The sequence below is a fragment of the Heterodontus francisci genome, chromosome 18 (assembly GCF_036365525.1).
Source record: "Heterodontus francisci isolate sHetFra1 chromosome 18, sHetFra1.hap1, whole genome shotgun sequence".
Lineage (NCBI taxonomy): Eukaryota > Metazoa > Chordata > Chondrichthyes > Heterodontiformes > Heterodontidae > Heterodontus > Heterodontus francisci.
In genome coordinates, this window is record NC_090388.1 from 22,261,545 (window position 1) to 22,282,066 (window position 20,522).

The following is a 20,522-nucleotide window of genomic DNA, read 5'->3' on the forward strand; positions in this document are numbered from 1 at the left end:
GCGAGGCGGGAGCTGTGTCCGCCATGTTGATGAGGGAGTGAGGCGGGCGAGTGTGTCCGCCATGTTGATGAGGGTGCATCCACCATGTTGATGAGGGAGTGAAGCCGGTGGCGCGAAAAGTGAAGGCACTCCGGGAGTGAGCAGTCTGGCTTGGCTCCGTGTAATTGAGAGCGTTGGCGGGAGGCTGAGGCGAAGCGGGTTAGTTCCTCCCAGAGACCGGCAGCGGGAGCGGAGACCGGGCGTGGGCAGTGCGAGGGCGGGGAGTGGAGAGGAGGCCGTTGCGGCCTAGTGGCTCCAACTGCTGCTGCCGAGAAACCGCGGGCTGGGATCTGATTCCGGAAGCGGCGCCGCTCTAACAATATGTTCAAGAGAATGGCGGAATTCGGTCCTGACTCGGGAGGGAGAGTGAAGGTAAAGGCGTCTTCTCAGGCTTGCAAGTAGTAATTTCGGAAGAATTTCCCTCCGCGAACAGGAAAAATAAAGTTTTAATATGTTAAAAATATATTTATGGTAACCGTGGAGTTATATTTAACTACCATATGCGGCAGAAGTAGCATCGCAAACGGCCTTTTGTTAGAAGTCAGATAACAATGCAAATGTAATTCTTTTCTAGAGAATATATGTTGTATAGACTGGATGGGCTGAATGGGCTCCATCTGTACTGCCCATCCTTGAGGAAATACACAGTGAGCTTGGGTACAAAATAGCTACTAGTTCCAGAATATGCCAGTTCCTGAGTACACATGTTATCTGCTTTGTCCTGCAGTCTTATCTGTGAGATCAGCAGTCTTACTTGAAGAACTGTGAAGCAGAGGGCTATCGAAGAAGTGATTAAAAGATGTAAACTAGCTTCAAATTGATCATGAGAATGAAATTGTAAATATTTCTCAATAGGAAAATGTAAACGCTTCCATGCATGCCTCAAGGAAAGAACACCCAAACTACAGTAAGCATCAACCTTCCCTCTGCCAAATCTCATAACCTTATGACTCCCTGTACCAAATTTCATCTTTGATTAAATTTATTCAGATCATTTTGAACTTGTGCATATTGATAATCATCATTTGCTACTGTCTGCAAATGTGGACACTTTGGACCCTGGTGGAACCAACCAAAAAAGAGGCTTTTTTAGATCTTGTTTTGTGTAATGAGACAGGTTAATTAGTTTGTTTTATATTCATTCATGGGATCTGAGGGTCGCTGGCAAGGCCAACATTTATCGCCCATCTTTAATTCCCCTTTAGAAGGTGGTGGTGAGCTGCCGCCTTGAACTGCTGTAGTCTGTTTGGTGTAAGTACACCCACAGAACTGTTAGGAAGGTTGTTACAGGATTTTGAACCAGTGATGATGAAGGAACAATGATATATTCCCGAGCCAGGATGCTTGCTGTCGTTGTCCTTCTAGGTGGTAGAGGTCACGGGTTTGGAAGGTGCTGTTTAAGGAGCCTTGGTGAGTGCATCTTGTAGCTGGTACACATTCCTGACTCGTGCCTTATAGATGGTGGACAGGCGTTGGGGAGTCAGGAGGTGAGTTATACACCACAAAATTCCCAGCCTCTGAACTGCTCCTGGAGCCCCAATGTTTATATGGCTCATCCAGTTAATTTTCTCATCAATGGTAACGCCCAGGATGTGGACAGTGGGGGAATTCAGCGATGGTAATGCCGTTGAATGTCAAGGGCAGATAGTTAGATCCTCTCTCGTTGGAGATGGTCATTTCCTGGCACTTCTGTGGCATGAATATTACTTACCATTTGTCAGCTCAAGCCTGAATGTTGTCTAGGTCTTGCTGCACGTGGGCACGGACTGCTTCAGTATCTGAGAAGTTGTGAATGAACACTGTGCAATCATCAGGGAACATCTCCACTTAAAACCTTATGTTTGAGAGAAGGTCATTGATGAAACAGCTGAAGCTGTTTGGGCCTATAACACTACCCTGAGGAACCCCGACAACGAATTCCTCGTTGAGATGATTGGCCTCCAACAACCACAGCCAGTAATATCATAGTAAGGGATCCTCTGGGAAGGAGTGATCATAATATGATGGGTATATCACTCTCAAAATCAATGTGAAATTCTAAGTTTGAAATTAGCGTATTGAACTTAGTCAATTACCAGTTGGCTATGGTGGATTGGGAAATTAGATTAAAAGGTATGATGGTGGATGAGCAATGGTAAACATTTAAAGAAATATTTCATAATTCTCAATGAATCTGCCTTCCAGGTGGTTAAGGGTAGTAGCGTTAGATTAAAAGAGGCTTATGATATTGCCAAGAGGTGTAGTAAGTCTGAGGATTGGGCGAGTTTTAGAAACCAGAAAAGGATGGCCAAAAGTTGACTAAGTAAGAGAGTAACAAAAGTAAATGTGGATCCCTTGGAGGGTCAGACAGGAGAAATTACAATGGGAAATAAGGAAATAGGCAGAGACATTAAACAAATATTTTGTGTCTGCCTTCACAGTAAAAGGCAGAAAACACATACCAGAAATTTTGAAGAACCAAGGCTCCAATGAGTGTGAGGAACTTAAAGATAATTAGTATCAGTAAAGATAAAGTACTGGAGAAATTGGACTGAAACACAAGAAGTAGGAGCAGGAGTAGACCTTACAGCCCATCGAGCCTGTTCAGCCAGTCAATATGATCACGGCTGATGTTCGACTTCAACTCCACTTTCCTGCCCGCTCACCATATCCCTTGATTCTCTGAGAAAGCAAAGATCTGTCTATCTAAGCCTAATATGTATTCAACGATGGAGCATCCACAACCCTCTGAGGTAGAGAATTCCAAAGATTCACAACCCTTTGAGTGAAATAAATTCTCCTCATCTCAGTCCTAAACGATCAGCCCTTATCCTGAGACTGAACCCCGTGTTTTAGATTCCTCGACCAGTGGAAATAATCTCTGTGTTTACCCTATCCAGCCCCTTCAGAATTTGATATGTTTCAATGAGATCGCCTCTCCATTCTTCTAAACAGAGAATATAGGCCCAATTTACGCAGCCTCGCATCATAGGACAACCCCCTCATCCCAGGGACCAATTTAGTGAACCATCGCTGTACCCACTCCAATGCAAGTATATCCTTTATCCAAAACCACACCAAATCCAAACCAAAACCACACAGTACTCTAGATGTGGTCTCACCAAAACGCTGTATAATTGTAGAACGACTTCTTTATTCTTGTACTCCAGTCCCCTTGCAATAAAGACCAACATGCCATTTGCTTTCCTAATTGCTTGCTGTACCTGCATGTTAACTTTCTGCGTTCCTTGTACAAGCACACCCAAGTTTCTTTGAACATCAACACTTACAAGTTTCGTGCCTTTTAAAAAAATATTCTGCTTTTCTATTCCTGCAACCAAAGTGAATAACTTCACACTTCCCCCCCCCCCCCCCAATTGTACTCTATCTGCCATCTTGTTGCCCCCTCACTTAACCTGTATATCTGTTTGCAGCCTCTCTCTGTCCTCCCCACAGCTTGCCTTTCCACCTACCAATGTATCATCAGCAAACTTAGATACATTAATCTCCTTCTCTTCATCTAAGTCATTAATATAGATTGTAAAAAGCTGAGGCCTCAGCACTGATCCTTGCAACACTCCACTGTTCACGGCCTGCCAACTTGAAAATGCCCCATTTATGCCCATTCTTTACTTCCTGTCCATTAACCAGTCCAGAATCCATGCTAATATATTACCCCAACTCCATGAGCCCTTATCTTGCCTATTTCTCTCCCTCCTTTCTTGAAGAGCGATGTAGCATTTACCAATTTCCAATCTGATGGGACCATTCCCGAATGTAAGGAATTTTGGAAAATCATAGATACTGCAAGCAATTAGGAAGCAAATGCTATGTTGGCCTTTATTGCAAGGGGGGTTGGAGTACAAGATTAAGAAGTCTTGCTGCAATTGTACAGGGATTTGGAAAGACCACACCAGAAATATTATGTACAGTTTTGCTTTTCATACCTAAGGAAGGATATACTTGCCTTAGAGGCTGTGCAACAAAGGTTCACTAGATTGATTTCTGGGCTGAGAGGGTTTTCCTATGAGGAAAGATCGAGTAGTTTGGGTGTAGACTCTGGAGTTTAGAAGACTGAGGTGATGTCATTGAAACATATAAGATTCTGAGAGGGCTTGACATGGTAGATGCTGAGAGGCTGTTTTTGCCCGGCTGGAAGGTCTAGAACCAGGAGGCATAGTGTCAGGATAAGGGGATGGGCATTTTGGACTGAAATAAGGAGAAATTGCTTCACTCAGAAGGTGGCTAATCTTTGGAATTCTTTATCAGAGAGGGCTGTGGATGCTCTATCATTGAGCATATTCAAGGCTGAGACCAATACATTTTTGGGCTTTTAAGGAAATCAAAGGTTATGGGGGTTGGGCGGGAAAGTGGAGTTGAGGTTGAGGATCAGCCGTTATCTTATTAAATGACGGCGCAGCTCAAGGGGCCATATGGCCTACTGCTGCTCCTATTTCCTATGCTTGTTATAATTCCTTCCTCTAAGTTATTTATAAAAATTATAAACAACTGACCCCCAGCAATGAACTCTGAGGCACTTCATTGATAACTGGCTGCCAGTCAGATATCTGCCCATGATTTATTTATTGCATGTTGTCTGTCTACCAACCATTTGGCAATCCATTTTAATATGTACCCATCTATCTCATGGACTTTGACCTGGTGTAGTCAGAATGGTTTTAGGAGTGGGAGTACATGCTCGACTAATTTATTGGTCTATTATGCAAATAATGTCAAATGCCTTCCTAAAATCTAGGTAGATAACATCCACTGCCTCTTCCCTATCTCCTAGGTATGTCGTCATCTCAAGGAATTGCAATAATTTAGTCAAGCCTGACTTCCTACTCCTAAAAACATGCCCCTCAAGATGCTCTTGTATACCATCCTTCATAATACTTTAAAGCATTTTCTCAACAGTTTTAAGTAAGGTTTAGAGGTCTATAATTTGATGGCTCATCCTCGCCTTTTTGCTTTCTTCCAGCCCTTTTGATTTGCTTTGTGCCCAGTGAACTTTGGAAAAATATCCCCTAGAGCAGGGGTTCTCAACCTTTTTCCTTCTGAGGCATCCCTCCTGCGTTATAAAACTTGCACAGATTCCCTGTAACACAACGCGAGTATATTACCTGTACAAAAATTGTTATACAATTAAACATAAATATTTTTGTTTTGCTTAATGTGAAACTTGTTGCTGATGCTGGGCACCAGATCAAGTGAGGCGTGTAATGATGTGTTGCAGCTGCAGACTTTCTTGTGCCTGCATGAATGGTGAAGCCCAGTTACTGGCCGATGGCTGAATCAAATGGTCGTGGTGCTCAAGCACAGGTTTAAAATTTAATTAGAGAGGTGTAGGCTGATTATGCAAGGCTCATATTCTACACATTCTCTTGTTATTTTTGGCAGACCCCTTGAAACCTTCTCACTGACACCTCAGAGACTGTGGACCCCTGGTTGAGACTGCCCTGCCCTAGAGTATTCAGTCATTTGAATCAATTAGTTCAGGAACCTGGAATGAAAAATGTCAGAACCAGGAGCCTAATCTACCTTGAGTTACAACCTCTCCAATTATGTTGTTTCTTGTGATTTGATTCCTTTTCAGTCCATTTTTACATAAAAACATAAGAAATAGGAGCAGGAGTAGACCATACAGCCCATCGAGCCTGCTCCACCATTCATATGATCATGGCTGATCTTCGGCTTCAACTCCACTTTCCTGCCTACTCGCCGTATCCCTTGATTCCCTGAGAGACCAAAAATGTTCCTTTCTCAGCCTTAAATGTATTCAACAATAGAGCATCCACACCCTCTGTGGTAGAGAATTCGAAAGATTCACAAGCCTTTGAGTGAAGAAATTTTTCATCTCAGTCCTAAATGATCGACCCCTTATCCTGAGACTCTGCCCCAATGTCCTAGATTCCCCAGCCAGGGGAATCAACCTCTCAGTGTCCACCCTGTCAAGCCCCTTCAGAATTTTGTATGTTTCAATAAATCACCTAATTCTTCTAAACTCCAGAGAATATAGGCCCAAATTGCTCAGCATCTCATCATAGGACAACCCTCTCATCCCAGGGACCAATCCAGTGAACCTTCACTGTACTGACTCCAAGGCAAGTATATCCTTCCTTACATATGGAGAACAAAACTGTACACAGTATTCCAGATGTAGTCTTACCAAAGCTGTGTACAATTGTAGCAAGACAACTTTATTCTTGTACTCCAGTCCACTTGCAATAAGGGCCAACATGCTATTTGTCTTCCTAATTGCTTGCTGTACCTGCATGCCAACCTTCTGGGTTCCTTGTACGAGCACACCCAAGTCTCTGAACATCATCAATATTTCGAAGTTTCACGTCTTTTAAGAAATATTTTGCTTTTCTATTCTTACGACCAAAGTGAATAACCTCACACTTCCCCAGATTATACCCCATCTGCCACCTTGTTGCCCACTCACTTAACCTGTCTATATCTCTTTGCAGCCTCTTGGTAGCCTCCTTACAGCTTACATTCCCACCTAGCTTTGTATTGTCAGCAAACTTAGATACATTATTCTCTGTCTCCTATCTAAGTCATTTATATAGATTGTAAATAGCTACGGCCCCAGCACTGATCCTTATGGCATTCCACTTGTCACGGCCTGCCAACTTGAAAATGCCCCATTTATCCCTACTCTTTTCTTCCTGTCTGTTAACCAATCCTCTATCCATTCTACTACATTATCCCCAACTCCATGAGCCTTGATCTTGTGTATTAACCTTTTATGCAGTGCCTTATCGAATGCCTTTTGGAAATTAAAGTATACTACATCCACTGGTTTCCCTTTATCTGCCCTACTAGTTACATTCTCAAAAAAAGCTAATAAATTTGTCAAACACGATTTCCCTTTTGTAAAACCATGTTGACTTTGATCATACTATGATTTTCTAAGTGCACTGCATGTGTCAGAGGAAACCTACAAGCTATGTACGAAGGAATCAAGAGGGCACTTGGTCCTACCATCACCAAAGTTGCTTCCCTGAAGTTGGCAGATGGTGAAGTACTCGCAGACAGAAGTGAACAGATGTCCTGCTGGGCTGAACACTATTGTGAGCTGTATTCCTAAGCGTCGGACATCTCCCAGTCTGCACTCAATGCTCTACCCCAACGTCCTGTCATGGATGAGTTAGATGAAAAACCCTCATCACTGGAGCTCGAGACACCATAGACAGCAAAGCGAACAGAAGGGCACCCAGCAAGGGCGGAATCTCAGCCAACTACTCAAGCACGGAAAGTCCCATCTATTGCCACACCTTTTATGACCTCCTTCTCTGTAGGCTCTGTTTCACAAAAACAAAGGCAACAGGAGACTGCAACTACAGGGCATTTCATTCCTCAGCGTCACAGGGAAGGCCTTTGCTAGGGTCATACTTAAAAAAAAAACCCCCTCCATTTTCTGAGAGACCGAGTGTACCCGGAAATGCAGTGCGGTTTCCATGCCAGCAGATCTTCTGTGGATATGATCTTCTCCATACACCAGCTACAAGAGAAGTGTAGGGAACAGAGTATACCCCTTTACTTTACTTTTGTAAATTTCACTAAGTCATTTGACACCGTCAGCAGAGCAGGGCTGTACAAGATTTTGGAAAACAAGATCGAGTTTCGGAGCCACGAGGTCATGCTGCAGCTGTACAAAACTCTGGTGCGGCTGCACCTGGAGTATTGCGTGCAGTTCTGGTCACCGCATTATAGGAAAGATGTGGAAGCTTTGGAAAGGGTGCAGAGGAGATTTACTAGGATGTTGCCTGGTATGGAGGGAAGGTCTTACGAGGAACGGCTGAGGGACTTGAGGTTTTCGTTAGAGAGAAGGAGGAGGAGAGGTGACTTAATAGAGAGATATAAGATAATCAGAGGGTTAGATAGGGTGGATAGTGAGAGTCTTTTTCCTCGGATGGTGATGGCAAACACGAGGGGACATAGCTTTAAGTTGAGGGGTGATAGATATAGGACAGATGTCGGAGGTAGTTTCTTTACTCAGAGAGTAGTAGGGGCGTGGAACGTCCTGCCTGCAACAGTAGTAGACTCGCCAACTTTAAGGGCATTTAAGTGGTCATTGGATAGACATATGGATGAAAATGGAATAGTGGAGGTCAGATGGTTTCACAGGTCGGCACAACATCGAGGGCCGAAGGGCCTGTACTGCGCTGTTATGTTCTATGTTCTAAGAATTGGCTGCCCACCGAAGCTCCTCAGTCTTATCCGCTCCTTCCATGACAACATGGACTGCACTGTACAGTTTGATGGCTCCACTTCCAATACTTTCAAATGAAGAATGGAGTGAAACGGGGTTGTATCCTAGCCCCCATTCTGTTTGGTATCATCATCTCCACGCTCCTGACTTTGCCTTCCTTGCAGATATGGAAGGAGTCTACTTGCACACTAGGTCAATGGGCAAGCTCTACAAACTACCAAAGCTGAAATAAAAGACAAAAACACAGCACGTCCTGATCAGAGAACTCCTCTACACTGATGTTGCTGTGCTAGTAACTCACATAGAAACTCACTAATAAGACTCATGGACTGCCTCTCCAGTGCCTGTAACTTGTTCTCCTTGACTATAAGAGTCACAAAAACAGTGATCAAGGAACAAGGTGTTGCATCTCCACCCCTGATCACACTAAATAACACTCCACTGGAAGTGGTTAGAAAATTCTGCTACCTTGGGTCCACAATGACAGACAATCTGTCCCTTGATGCAGAGCTCGATACACACATAAGGAAAGCAGCTACCACCTTTGGCCGACTTGCGAAACGTGCATGGAATGACACCAAGCTGACCCTGAGGACCAAGCTCATGGTTTAAAAGGCCTGTGTTCTCAGCACCTTGCTGTATGGCTGTGAAACATTGACAACTTACAGCTACCAGGAAAAGAAGCTTAATAATTTCCATCTTCGCTATCTGCGGCACATTATGGGTATATCCTGGCAGGACAAAATCACGAATGTGGCAGTCCTGTCAGGCAGAGCTCCCAAGTATATTGGCACTAATCAAACCGAGGCGGCTTTGGTGGATCGGACACGTCCACAGGATAGAAGATGGTCACATACCCAAGGACCTTCTGTATGTGAGGTAGCTGGGGCCAGACGACCAGTAGGGTGCCCAAAGTGCGGCTTCAAGGATGCTTGCAAGCGTGACATGAAGGCCCTAAATGTCGACTATCGCACTTGGGAGTCACTTGCTGATGAAAGAGGAAAATGGCGCCACATCCTGTGGACTAGTGTGCAGTACCACGATGACCAATTGCTACAGCAGCTTGACAATAGGTGCCAATGTCAAAAACAACAGCTCACAGCATCACTTGGCAGCTTCACTTGCAGCACTTGGAGCAGAACCTGCCTCTCAAGGATTGGCCTTCATAGCCATCAGCAAAGGTGCACCAAGAGAAAATACCCCATCTAAATGGATTTTTTGCTGCATAGATGAAAGGATGCCAACCCAACTGTTAAGACTTCCTTAACAATAGATTCCAGCACTTTCTTCACGACTCATGTCAAGCTAACTGGCCTGTAGTTCCCTATTTTCTCTCTCCCTCTTTTCTTGAATAGCAGTGTTACATTTGCTAACTTCCAATCTGCTGGGACTATTCCAGAATCTAGGGGATTTTGGAAAGGCATAACGAGCGCATCACTATCTCTGCAGCTATCTCTTTTTGAACCCTAGGTGTAGACCATCAGGTCCTGGGGATTTGTAAGATTTTAGTCCCTCGAGCTTCTCCAATACTTTTTCTCTACTGATATTAGTTACCTTAATTTCTTCACTCTTTTTAGCCTTTAAGTTACCCTCTATTTCTGGTACGTAACTGTGTCGTCTTCTGTGAAGACAGACACAAGCTATGCGTTCAATGTCTCTGCCATTTCTGCATTTCCCATGATAATTTAAAGGGACCTTTAAACTGTACTTCCAACTTTGTCATTTTTCCAAGTTCCTTTGTAAACATTGTTAACTGTTAAGTGCTTTAGCAATTTCTCTAACTTTAGTCACAACTTCGCCATTGTCATTTCTTGGGCCAACCCCTTTTGCACCTTGTTGGTAACACATAATCTCTTGCTAAATTTGGTATGGCATGGAATCAATTATGCATTTCTCAAACATGCTAGTAGCATATGGAAGGGAAAAATGTTTGGAAATTTGGAAATGAGCCTGTTGTGTAATTTGTTAAGTATTGTGATATTTCAGATTTCTTCTCTATTTATCAAATTCCTTTACGGCCCTGTGCCATGTACCATTTTCTGCAACGGAGTGTCTCCTAACAATGGAGGGCATGCACGGTGCGATCACGGATGCCGTCAGTGCATCTGTACATTTGCCAGCTTGCCAGTATGAATGTGCGCATGCGCGCGCTGACGTCACCATGCAATGGCGGCGCAGTGGTTAGCACCGCAGCCTCACAGCTCCAGCGAACCGGGTTCGGTGCTGGGTACTGCCTGTGCGGAGTTTGCAAGTTCTCCCTGTGACCGCGTGGGTTTCCTCCCACATGCCAAAGACTTGCGGGTTGATAGGTAAATTGGCCATTGTAAGAATTGCTCCTAGTGTAGGTAGGTGGTAGGAGAATTGAGGGAAGGTGGGGATGTGAGAGGGAAAAATGGGATTAATGTAGGATTAGTATAAATGGGCGGTTGATGGTCGGCGCGGACACTTTGGGCTGAAGGGCCTGTTTCAGTGCTGTATCTCTCTACGACGTCGGACATAATGATGTCCTCACCCCTCAATGGCCGCGCTCACTGCTTTCCACCCACTTGACCGCGCTGTCCCAGCCTCGCTGCTTCTCCACCCCTCAGCCGCTCGATTTCTTCCTCCCCCGCACCCCCAGCTGCTCACTTCCCACCGCTTCTTCAGGCGGTGTGTTGTAGAGAAAATGGCTGAAGTGGCGAGGCTGGAAGTGAGCAGCAAGCAGGCGGAGCTGGAGGGATTGGCGAAGAGAAACAGCGATAGCGGGAAGGAGCAGCGTACTGTTTGGGGTGGGATGGAGTTGGCGATTGCATTCATTGGGGGGGGTGGGGGGAGTTGGGTTTAATTTTTTTTGTGTCAAATTGAATTGCGCCATCTTTATTACTGGCAGCTGCCTGAGACATCTCAGACAGTGACGTTTCAGTTGGTGTGGCTACATTTGCTCATGTGCCAGTACTGTGCCACCTAGTGGTTGTGTTAGCAAATGCAGCCTTTCTGAAAATCGGGCAGCCATTGTGCTCCCAGGTATCTGCCAGTTTTTCTCTAAGGTAAATAAGATTTTTTTTTTTATATAAGAGTTGGTCTCTTTTTTTTTTGATGCTGGGCCAAGATAATAATTGAAATTTATGGCACAGAAGGAAGTTATTCGGCCCATCGCGTCTGTACCAGGAAAGCCTCATTCCCTGACCTGGAAATTAATCCGGGCCACTCTCCAGTGGGAGTGCCATATCCTAATCACTAGATCTGATAAGCTTGCATTGTGTTGAGTGAAGATCATGAACAGGTAGGTGGCATGTCTAATATGGCCTGAAAGCACTGACTGTTGCTTGGGTTATAGTTCCATAAGTGCCTTCCAGTATGCTGTCCCACTGTCCAGTCCTCACATACGAGTCGAGGCCAACATAAAACTGTGTGTATAAATTTAGGGCATAAAATAAACCAATGCGTACAAGACAATATATACACTCCTGAGTGATTTACATAAGATCAGAAATAGGAGCTGGAGTAGGCCATTTGGCCCTTCAAGCCTGCTCCACCATTCAACAAATCATGGCTGATAATCTACCTCAACTCCACCTTCCTGCAGTATCCCCATATCCCTTAATTCTCTTAGTACCCAAAAATCTGCCAATCTCTGAATATTTAATTCTTGGAATTCAGGGGAGTGTTGTAAACAGCTGAAGCTTTGCTTCTGTGGTTAACTAACTCTTGATTTTGATCACTATATTGCAATTACTCCCTGCTGGACATTATTCTTGAGTAAGTTACAACTGATTGACTCTCAACAAGAAAAGCTGCTTTGGTGATTGAGGGGTGGTTGCTTTTAATTTATTACTTTTGCATTGTTTGCTGCAACTTGATACTGAAATGTATAATTTCTGGTTTCCTGCTTTCTTTACTGCAAGTTTTTTAAGAGCTCAACATTTCCTAAAGTTCAGGGAACATTCAGAGACTAAAACATATTTTCTTAATATTCTTACATCTACAGGGTGTCACGATAGTTAAACCGATAGTCTTTGGAAATGTTGCGCGTTATTTTGGAAAGAAACGAGAGGAGGATGGACACACCCATCAGTGGACGGTGTATGTAAAACCTTACAGGAATGAAGTGCGTTCTGCTTTTATTTAATCCTTAGTATGTACACTAGAAATACAGTAACTGTAGCTGTGTATGGAACACATTGTAAGGCAAAGCATAGTCTATAAATCATAGTATCATGCCTTTTTTTCAACCCATTAGAAGGAGGAATGTAGAACATATCATTACTTGTACACTGTAACATAAACAAGATGACTTTTTTTTATTTTATTTAGAGATACAGCACTGAAACAGGCCCTTCGGTCCACCGAGTCTGTGCCGACCAACAACCACCCATTTATACTAACCCTACAGTAATCCCATATTCCCTACCACCTACCTACACTAGGGGCAATTTATAATGGCCAGTTTACCTATCAACCTGCAAGTCTTTGGCTGTGGGAGGAAACCGGAGCACCCGGCAAAAACCCATGCAGTCACAGGGAGAACTTGCAAACTCCGCACAGGCAGTACCCAGAATTGAACCCGGGTCCCTGGAGCTATGAGGCTGCGGTGCTAGCCACTGTGCCGCCCATTTATTAAAGCTTTTGATTTAACATTGTTTTAAGATGATTGATTTTGCTCTGCTTCAAGTTTGTGACTAAAACAAAAACAAGAAATGCTGGATTCACTCAGCAGGTCTGGCAGCATCTGTGGAAAGAGAAGCAGAGTTAACGTTTCGGGTCAGTGACCCTTCTTCGGAACTCTAAAGCCTGGCACAACCCTCACCAGAAAAATTAAATCATGACTGCTCCTTGTTTTCAAAATTTCTATTTCCCTAAAATACAAAGAAAACTTTGATTAGCACCCTAAGAGTTAAGAGGAACCTTGCATTGCACATATTTCTCGATGAATATTGAAGTATCTGCTGTGTACATTTCATTCTTCTAGTTAGGAGTGAGTAGCTGAGTTACCTATGAACACGCAAATAGTAAAATTCATCTCATATACCCATATTTTATGTTGCCATAAAATAAGGATGTTAAAATAACACAGCATCAAAAAGCTCTGAGCTTCAGTAAGTGGCTATGTTGTCTAAAATGAGTGTCTCAGTTTAATAATCATAGTCCAGGCTTCCAAGCTCTCACTGGTTAAGACAGTGAGCCGTTGAGCTTTATGGATCAGGGAAGTCATTGGTTTGATGCCAATTCGTTGTGTTAGCCTTTTGCTCAGTGGTGGCACTCTCACATCTGAGTCAGATTATGGGTTCAAGCCCCACTCTATAATCAGAGTGTCTGTAATATCCATTTTAACATTGCTTTAATTTTTTTCTTAACTTTAAGATACCAGCATGATGAGTATCAAATATTTATTTTTGTTGCAGGACATGTCTGCATATGTGAAGAAAATTCAGTTCAAGCTGCATGAAAGCTATGGGAACCCTCTGAGAGGCAAGTTTTTTTTAAAAAGACATTTAAAGAAAATCTTACTGAAACATATTTACTAGAATTGTAAAAATAAAAACAAATTACAGCTTCAGCATCTGAAAAGACAGTTAATATTTCTGTTGCAAATCCTTTGCCAGAACTGGATATTGGAAGATAATTGAGCACATTAATAATTGTTTTGTAATCTAGAATTGCGGTTACTATAATCTGAGAGATATTCTGGACTAATCAGGATTCCCGTGTTACATTGTTAGTATCAACAGGTCAAGTTCTGTCGTGAACATAAACTCAGACAATGAGCATGCTATATCTATGGTTATTCTGATCTACACAAATGATTCTAAGCCAGTGGTTTCAAAAAACTTCAATAATGCAAAAGTCTCAAATCAAAAAAATTCTGTAAAGGGATTCTATACTAACTTTTGAGCAATTTTTATGTCTTTCATGGTTGTGCATGGTTTCTAATAAACTATCAAAATAACAGCCAAATTACAAATTTGGTGCCCATCAGCACTTGGCTATGTTTTCAGGATAACTGAATTCCTTCTCATTTAATGGAAAATCTTGGCTGACACCTTACAATTTAAATACAAAAGGAAATATCAGGAAGATCATTTCTGACTAGTTCAGTGCACCTCTGTATGGGGGGTTTGGTGGTTATGATATTGGACTAGCTACCGAGAGGTCGTGAGTGCTGATTCCACCAGGATAGGAAATTGAATTCAGCAAATCTGATCATATTGACAGGCAGAAAGATCTGGGCATTAAGGTCCACAGGTCACTGAAAGTGGCAACGCAGGTGGATAAGGTAGTCAAGAAGGCATACGGCATGCTTGCCTTCATCGGTCGGGGCATAGAGTATAAAAGTTGGCAAGTCATGCTGCAGCTGTACAGAACCTTAGTTAGGCCACACTTAGAATATTGCATGCAATTCTGGTCGCCACACTACCAGAAGGACATGGAGGCTTTGGAGAGGGTACAAAAGATGTTACCTGGTCTGGGGGGCATTAGCTATGAGGAGAGGTTGGATAAACTCTGATTGTTTTTACTGGAACAACGGTGGTGGAGGGGCGACATGATAGAGGTTTACAAAGTTATGAGTGGCATGGACAGAGTGGATAGTCAGAAGCTTTATCCCAGGGTGGAAGAGTCAGTTACTAGGGGACATAGGTTTAAGGTGCGAGGGGCAAAGTTTAGAGGGGATGTGCGAGGCAAGTTCTTTACACATAGGGTGGTAAGTGCCTGGAACTTGCTGCCAGGGGAGTTGGTGGAAGCAGGTATGATAGCGATGTTTAAGAGGCATCTTGACAAATACATGAATAGGATGGGAATAGAGGGATACGGTGCCCGGAAGTGCAGAAGGTTTTAGTTTCAACAGGCATCAAGATCGGCGCAGGCTTGGAAGGCCGAATGGTCTGTTCCTGTGCTGTACTGTTCTTTGTTCTTTATTTGTAGGCTAGCATCAGGTATATTTATCATAAACATTCAACAGGTTCACTAATGCCCTTCAAGGTAGGGATTTGGCCAACATGTGACTTCAGTCCCACACATTGTGGCTGACCTTTAATGCCCTCAGGCACTGGAATGGGCATTAAATATAGCCTTGCTAGTGTCATCTACGTCTCCAGAATAAGTTTCAGAAAAGAGCTGTACAAAATTTCAATGGAGTGGGTTTCTATAAAATGTATTTTAAAAAGTTAATTTACCTTTTTTTCCCCTCTCTGCAGTTGTTACCAAGCCACCATATGAAATCACAGAAACTGGATGGGGTGAATTTGAAATCATAATCAAAATTTTCTTCATAGATCCAAATGAAAGGCCGGTAAGAAGCTCTTCTTTTGATTCTCTTTCCTTACTAGTGGCAAGGGGCAGAGTGGAGGCCAGGCACCTTCCTACAGGGTGATGACTGTTGTGAGATTGGGAGCCGGGGGGAGGTTGAGTGAAACTTCAATCTATTCCTCTCTCAAATTGTGTTTTATCTGTCTTTTAAAGGTAGTGGGATATTTTCCCGATTGTTCGGAGTAGCTTCAGCCGATACCACACAAAACAATCAAAAGTTGCAGTAGGAATGCAGGATAATAGCCATTGAAATTCTTCCCCAATGTTTAATTGTTCCATATGAGGTGATAGTTCTCAAGCACATCTGTTTAACCCAGTGCTCTGATAGTTTTAAATTCCCGAATGTGGTCTACAACAACCAAGGAGGGTCTGTCTGTCCTACCGTAAAATCAGTTCATTGATGTACAACCATACACCCTTGAACAGTTTTACTCTGTGCGTTAACTCCTCGGTCATATCTTATTTTGTTGATTTTTGTACCACATTGTTGAAATGTTCTGTATTTAAATAACTTGCTATGCTCTTTCTGTTGAACAGGTAACACTCTATCACTTGCTGAAGCTGTTTCAGTCTGATAGTAATGTAATGCTGGGCAAGAAGACGGTGGTTTCTGAATTTTATGATGAAATGGTAAGCACAAGAAGCAGCTTTTGTAGGGTCACTGTGAATATAAAGTTTCTACACTATTTCAGTAAAATTTCAATTTATTCAAATTAAAGGACTACAATGGTAGTTTTCAAACTTTTTTGTGAGGGTGAGAGTCCCCTGTAAATATTGCACATTCCTGGGGACCCATGTTTTAATTTAGGCAGAAAACAGAAGTTGGAAAACCTCGAGCTCCAGTTTGAAAACGTTTATGCTATTAAAGTAGCATAACTGCAGCACCTGTGGAAGAGCCTGTCACTCCAAAATTGGCCTTTATAGCCACTCCAGGCGCTGCTTCACAAACCACTGACCACCTCCAGGCGCGTATCCATTGTCTCTCGAGATAAGGAGGCCCAAAAGAAAGAAAGAAGAACTCAGAATAGAACAAAATCTTTCACAAAAAAATTATTTTTAAAATGACAAAAAATCTATTATTGTGACGTTATAAAATTGCAGGGAAATCTATATAAACTGACTTAAAATTTGGTCAATTTATTACTTCTGTTTTTGGATCTAGATTTTCCAAGATCCCACCGCAATGATGCAACAGCTGTTGACAACATCTCGACAATTGACACTTGGAGCCTACAAACATGAAACTGAGTGTAAGATCCTGTTATTACATTGGTATAGTTAAATTACATGAAAAGTACAATTATGTAATTCTAAAAAGTGATCCTAATTACAATGTTTCAAGTGTAAAGTCAATCTGCAAGAAAGACTTGCATTTATATAGGGCCTTTCACAACCTCTAGACATTCCAAAGTGCTTCAGAGCAAATTATGTACTTTTTTGAAGTGTCACAGTTGTAATGCACTGCCCCAATATCAAGTATTGCAAGTTCAAAGTTCTCTTTGCAGACAGATCAGTCTGCATCAAATTGCCATAAATAATTGGCATTGTGCAGTAGCTGTGACTCAGATGAACATCTCCAAGTTATCGTAAAGGAGACAAACAAGTAGTGTGACCAGTTTAATACAGAAAGGGCCACTTCTTACCACTCACCTTTACATTTTATGGGCTAGCAGTGCAAAAGCACCCCACAGCATGAATTCAACATTAAAAGTTGAGTAATCAAATTCCTTTCCAGATCATGAACGCATTATCTGGGCTGATACTTCAGTGCAGTACAGGGAGTGCTGCACTGTCGGAGGTGCCGGCTTTTGTATGAAACATTGGATTAAAGCGCTGTGTGTTTGTTCAGATGGGTGTAAAAGTTCCTAATATATTATCTGAAGAAGAGCAACAAGTTGTCTACGCGTTCTGACCAATATTCAGCCCAAATTACATAGAAACATAGAAAGATTTATGGCACAGGAGGAGGCCATTTGGTCCATTGTGTCCAATAAAGAGCTATTCACCCTAAACCCACCTTCCAGCTCTTGGTTTGTAACACCTTGCTGTGAAAAAATTGGCTGCTGTGGTTGTCTACACAACAATAATGACTGCATTGCAAAAGTAATTCATTGGCTGTGAAGCACTTTGGGATGTTCTGAGATTATGAAAAGCACTCATCTTGTGCAGAACCCAAATCTTACTGGGATATTGGTTTCCACTGGTTGTGGCCACTCGCTAGTCTCTCACCAACTTAGTCCTTCAAGTATGAACCTAGACAATGTGTCCAGTAGGTTACTTAACTGTGCAAGTTACACCATAGCCAAGCTCAATCCTGTCCTCAACTAAAGTCCACATACTGGGATAGGCGACAGAAGTGGGAACCCTGACAGATTTTTCCATTCCCTAGCTCAGTTACTGAGGCCACTTGTACTACTGCTATTTTCACCCCAGTTAGATCAGCTAACTCAGCACATGAGAGATTGAATCTGGGCCAGTAATGGTTTCACCTCAAATGGGACATTCATTAGCTGCAGTGAAGAGCTCAACAGCCAATGATTCTATTATACGTATTATCATAATCTGTGGTAGTTCATTACATAAAGTGTATATTTTCTTCATCTCTTATTCTCCCTTCCTGCCCTTTTTTTTTGTAAGTTGTTTTTTTAAAGTTCCTCAGCGTAAGCATAATCGGTGCTGTGAATGGAATATTTATCCATTTTGTTTAACTAGTGTTGATGCCAAGCTCTCTCTAGCTGGGTATAGCACAGGCCAGCTGGAGAGTAAAACTGTTGCTAATCTGGGCCAACAATGTGTCTTAACCCTGCTTCCCCGAGAAAGATATATATTTTGAGAATTTTTAAAAGCTGTTGTATGCTTCACAGTATCTGTGTGAAATCTATTAGTCATCTATTTTCAGCTGTTGGCACTTCTTGATTTGAAACTGAATGATTTAATTTAAAAATCCCTTTGTTGTTCATAAATGAGTCCAAGTCCAGAGGCAATTAATTTTCAATGTATAATTCACCCAAAAATTCTAAGTTGTTGAAAAAGGAGGTTTTAAAGTACACAAACAGTTACCCTGGCAGTTTTTAAAAATTCGTTCATGGGATGTGGGTGTCACTGGCTGGGCCAGCCTTTATTGCCCATCCCTAATTGCCCTTCAGAAGGTGATGGTGAGCCGTCGGCTTGAACCGCTGCAGTCCATGTGGGGTAGGTACACCCACAGTGCTGTTAGGAAGGGAGTTCCAGGATTTTGACCCAGCGACAGTGAAGGAATGGCAATATAGTTCCAAATCAGGATGGTGTGTGGCGTGGAGGGGAACTTGCAGGTGGTGGTGTTCCCATGCATCTGCTGCCCTTGTCCTTCTAGTTGGTAGAGATTGCGGGTTTGGAAGGTGCAGTCGAAGGAGCCTTGGTGCGTTGCTGCAGTGCATCTTGTGGATGGTACACACTGCTGCCACTTTGCGTCAGTGGTGGAGGGAGTGAATGTTTGTGGATGGGGTGCCAATCAAACGGGCTGCTTTGTCCTGGATGGTGTCGAGCTTCTTGAGTGTTGTCGGAGCTGCACCCATCCAGGCAAGTGAAGAGTATGCCATCACACTCCTGACTTGTGCCTTGTAGATGGTGGACAGGCTTTGGGGAGTCAGGAGGTGAGTTATTCACTGCAGGATTCCTAGCCTCTGACCTGCTCTTGTAGCCACAGTATTTATATGGCTACTCCAGTTTCTGGTCAATGGTAACCCCCCAGGATGTTGATAGTTGGGGATTTAGCAATCGTAATGCCATTGAATGTCAAGGAGAGATGGCTAGAGTCTCTCTTGTTTGAGATAGTCATTGCCTGGCACTTTTGTGTCACGATAGTACTTGCCACTTATAACCCCAAGCCTGGATATTGTCCGGGTCTTGCTGCATTTCTACACAGACTGCTTCAGTATCTGAGGAGTCATGAATGGTGCTGAACATTGTGCAATCATCAGCGAACATCCCCAGCTCTGACCTTATGATTGAAGGAAGGTCATTGATAAAGCAGCTGAAGATGGTTGGGCCAAGGACACTACCCTGAGGAACTATGCAATTATTAAAATAACTGTCAGCAATTCTTTACAAAAGTGAAGCATGTAAAATATCTATATTTGATCATTTTGGAGAATTTATGCTTATTCAGATAAATCTTATTTTTTCTAGTTGCAGAGCTTGAGGTGAAAACCAGGGAAAAGCTAGAAGCTGCCAAGAAGAAGACCAGCTTTGAAATTGCAGAGTTTAAAGAAAGATTGAAAGCAAGTCGTGAAGCCATCAACTACTTAAAGAGTGAAATCAAAAAGATTGAAGATGATGATCAGGGAAAGGAAACTTGAAAAATGCTCTTTAAATTAACTGGAAATCTTTAAGAAGAATTGAAGACATTTGCTGAGAGCAGTATTGCTCATTATAAAGCAAACGTTTGCATTGCCTGCTCAATGACTGGAGGTCAAATCATTTAATCAGATTATACTTCGGAGAATCCAGAGCTAATGGGTTTTTTAAATTTTAAGATGAACACGTTTACATCTAACTTAAGAACCCCGTCTTGAACAAACACTGGTGGTCCAAACAGTATTATGCAACAAGAAGAAAAGGGAAAGGATGTGGCTGTTTTGTATGTGGACTTTCTGTGTATGCATTTTTATGTTTTATACTTAAGGTATTTGTTAAAATTGATTTTAAAGCATACATCTAAATAAATTAATTTTTCTTTAAGGCTACAGTGCTGTAAGAATGCATTGGATTGGTATTGGCCAAAGAATTGGGACTCTATTTTGTGCATTATAACACCTTTAAATCTGACTATATCTTTCTGTGAGCTGTATACTTTTCTCAGTAAGATAATGGAAAGTTACAGAGCAGTTCAGCTATTTTTTGAATTGGTGGGAAAAATTCTGCTAGATTCTTTCAGTAGTTAATGCACTCCTTTTGTGTGCCTTCACAGACAAGCTTTAAAAAAAATCCACCCCCCCCCCACATAGCTGATAGTTCCAAA

General features: G+C 42.5%; 1 protein-coding gene across 2 annotated transcripts; it reads left to right on the top strand.

Moving 5' to 3' along the window:
• Positions 1 to 49: 49 nt before the first annotated feature.
• On the top strand, positions 50 to 20,247 carry yeats4 (YEATS domain containing 4). 2 transcript variants are annotated; one of them, XM_068050402.1, is made up of 8 exons: positions 50 to 198; positions 895 to 946; positions 12,207 to 12,326; positions 13,621 to 13,687; positions 15,412 to 15,506; positions 16,061 to 16,153; positions 16,686 to 16,773; positions 19,691 to 20,247. In XM_068050402.1, exons 2-8 carry the CDS (start codon positions 917 to 919, stop codon positions 19,858 to 19,860), a joined length of 663 nt encoding a protein of 220 aa, XP_067906503.1. In that variant the 5' UTR covers positions 50 to 198; positions 895 to 916; the 3' UTR covers positions 19,861 to 20,247. The 2 variants fall into 2 exon arrangements, with proteins under 2 accessions (XP_067906503.1, XP_067906501.1); XM_068050400.1 differs by lacking the exon at positions 895 to 946 and having other exon boundaries at positions 52 to 411.
• Positions 20,248 to 20,522: the final 275 nt, after the last annotated feature.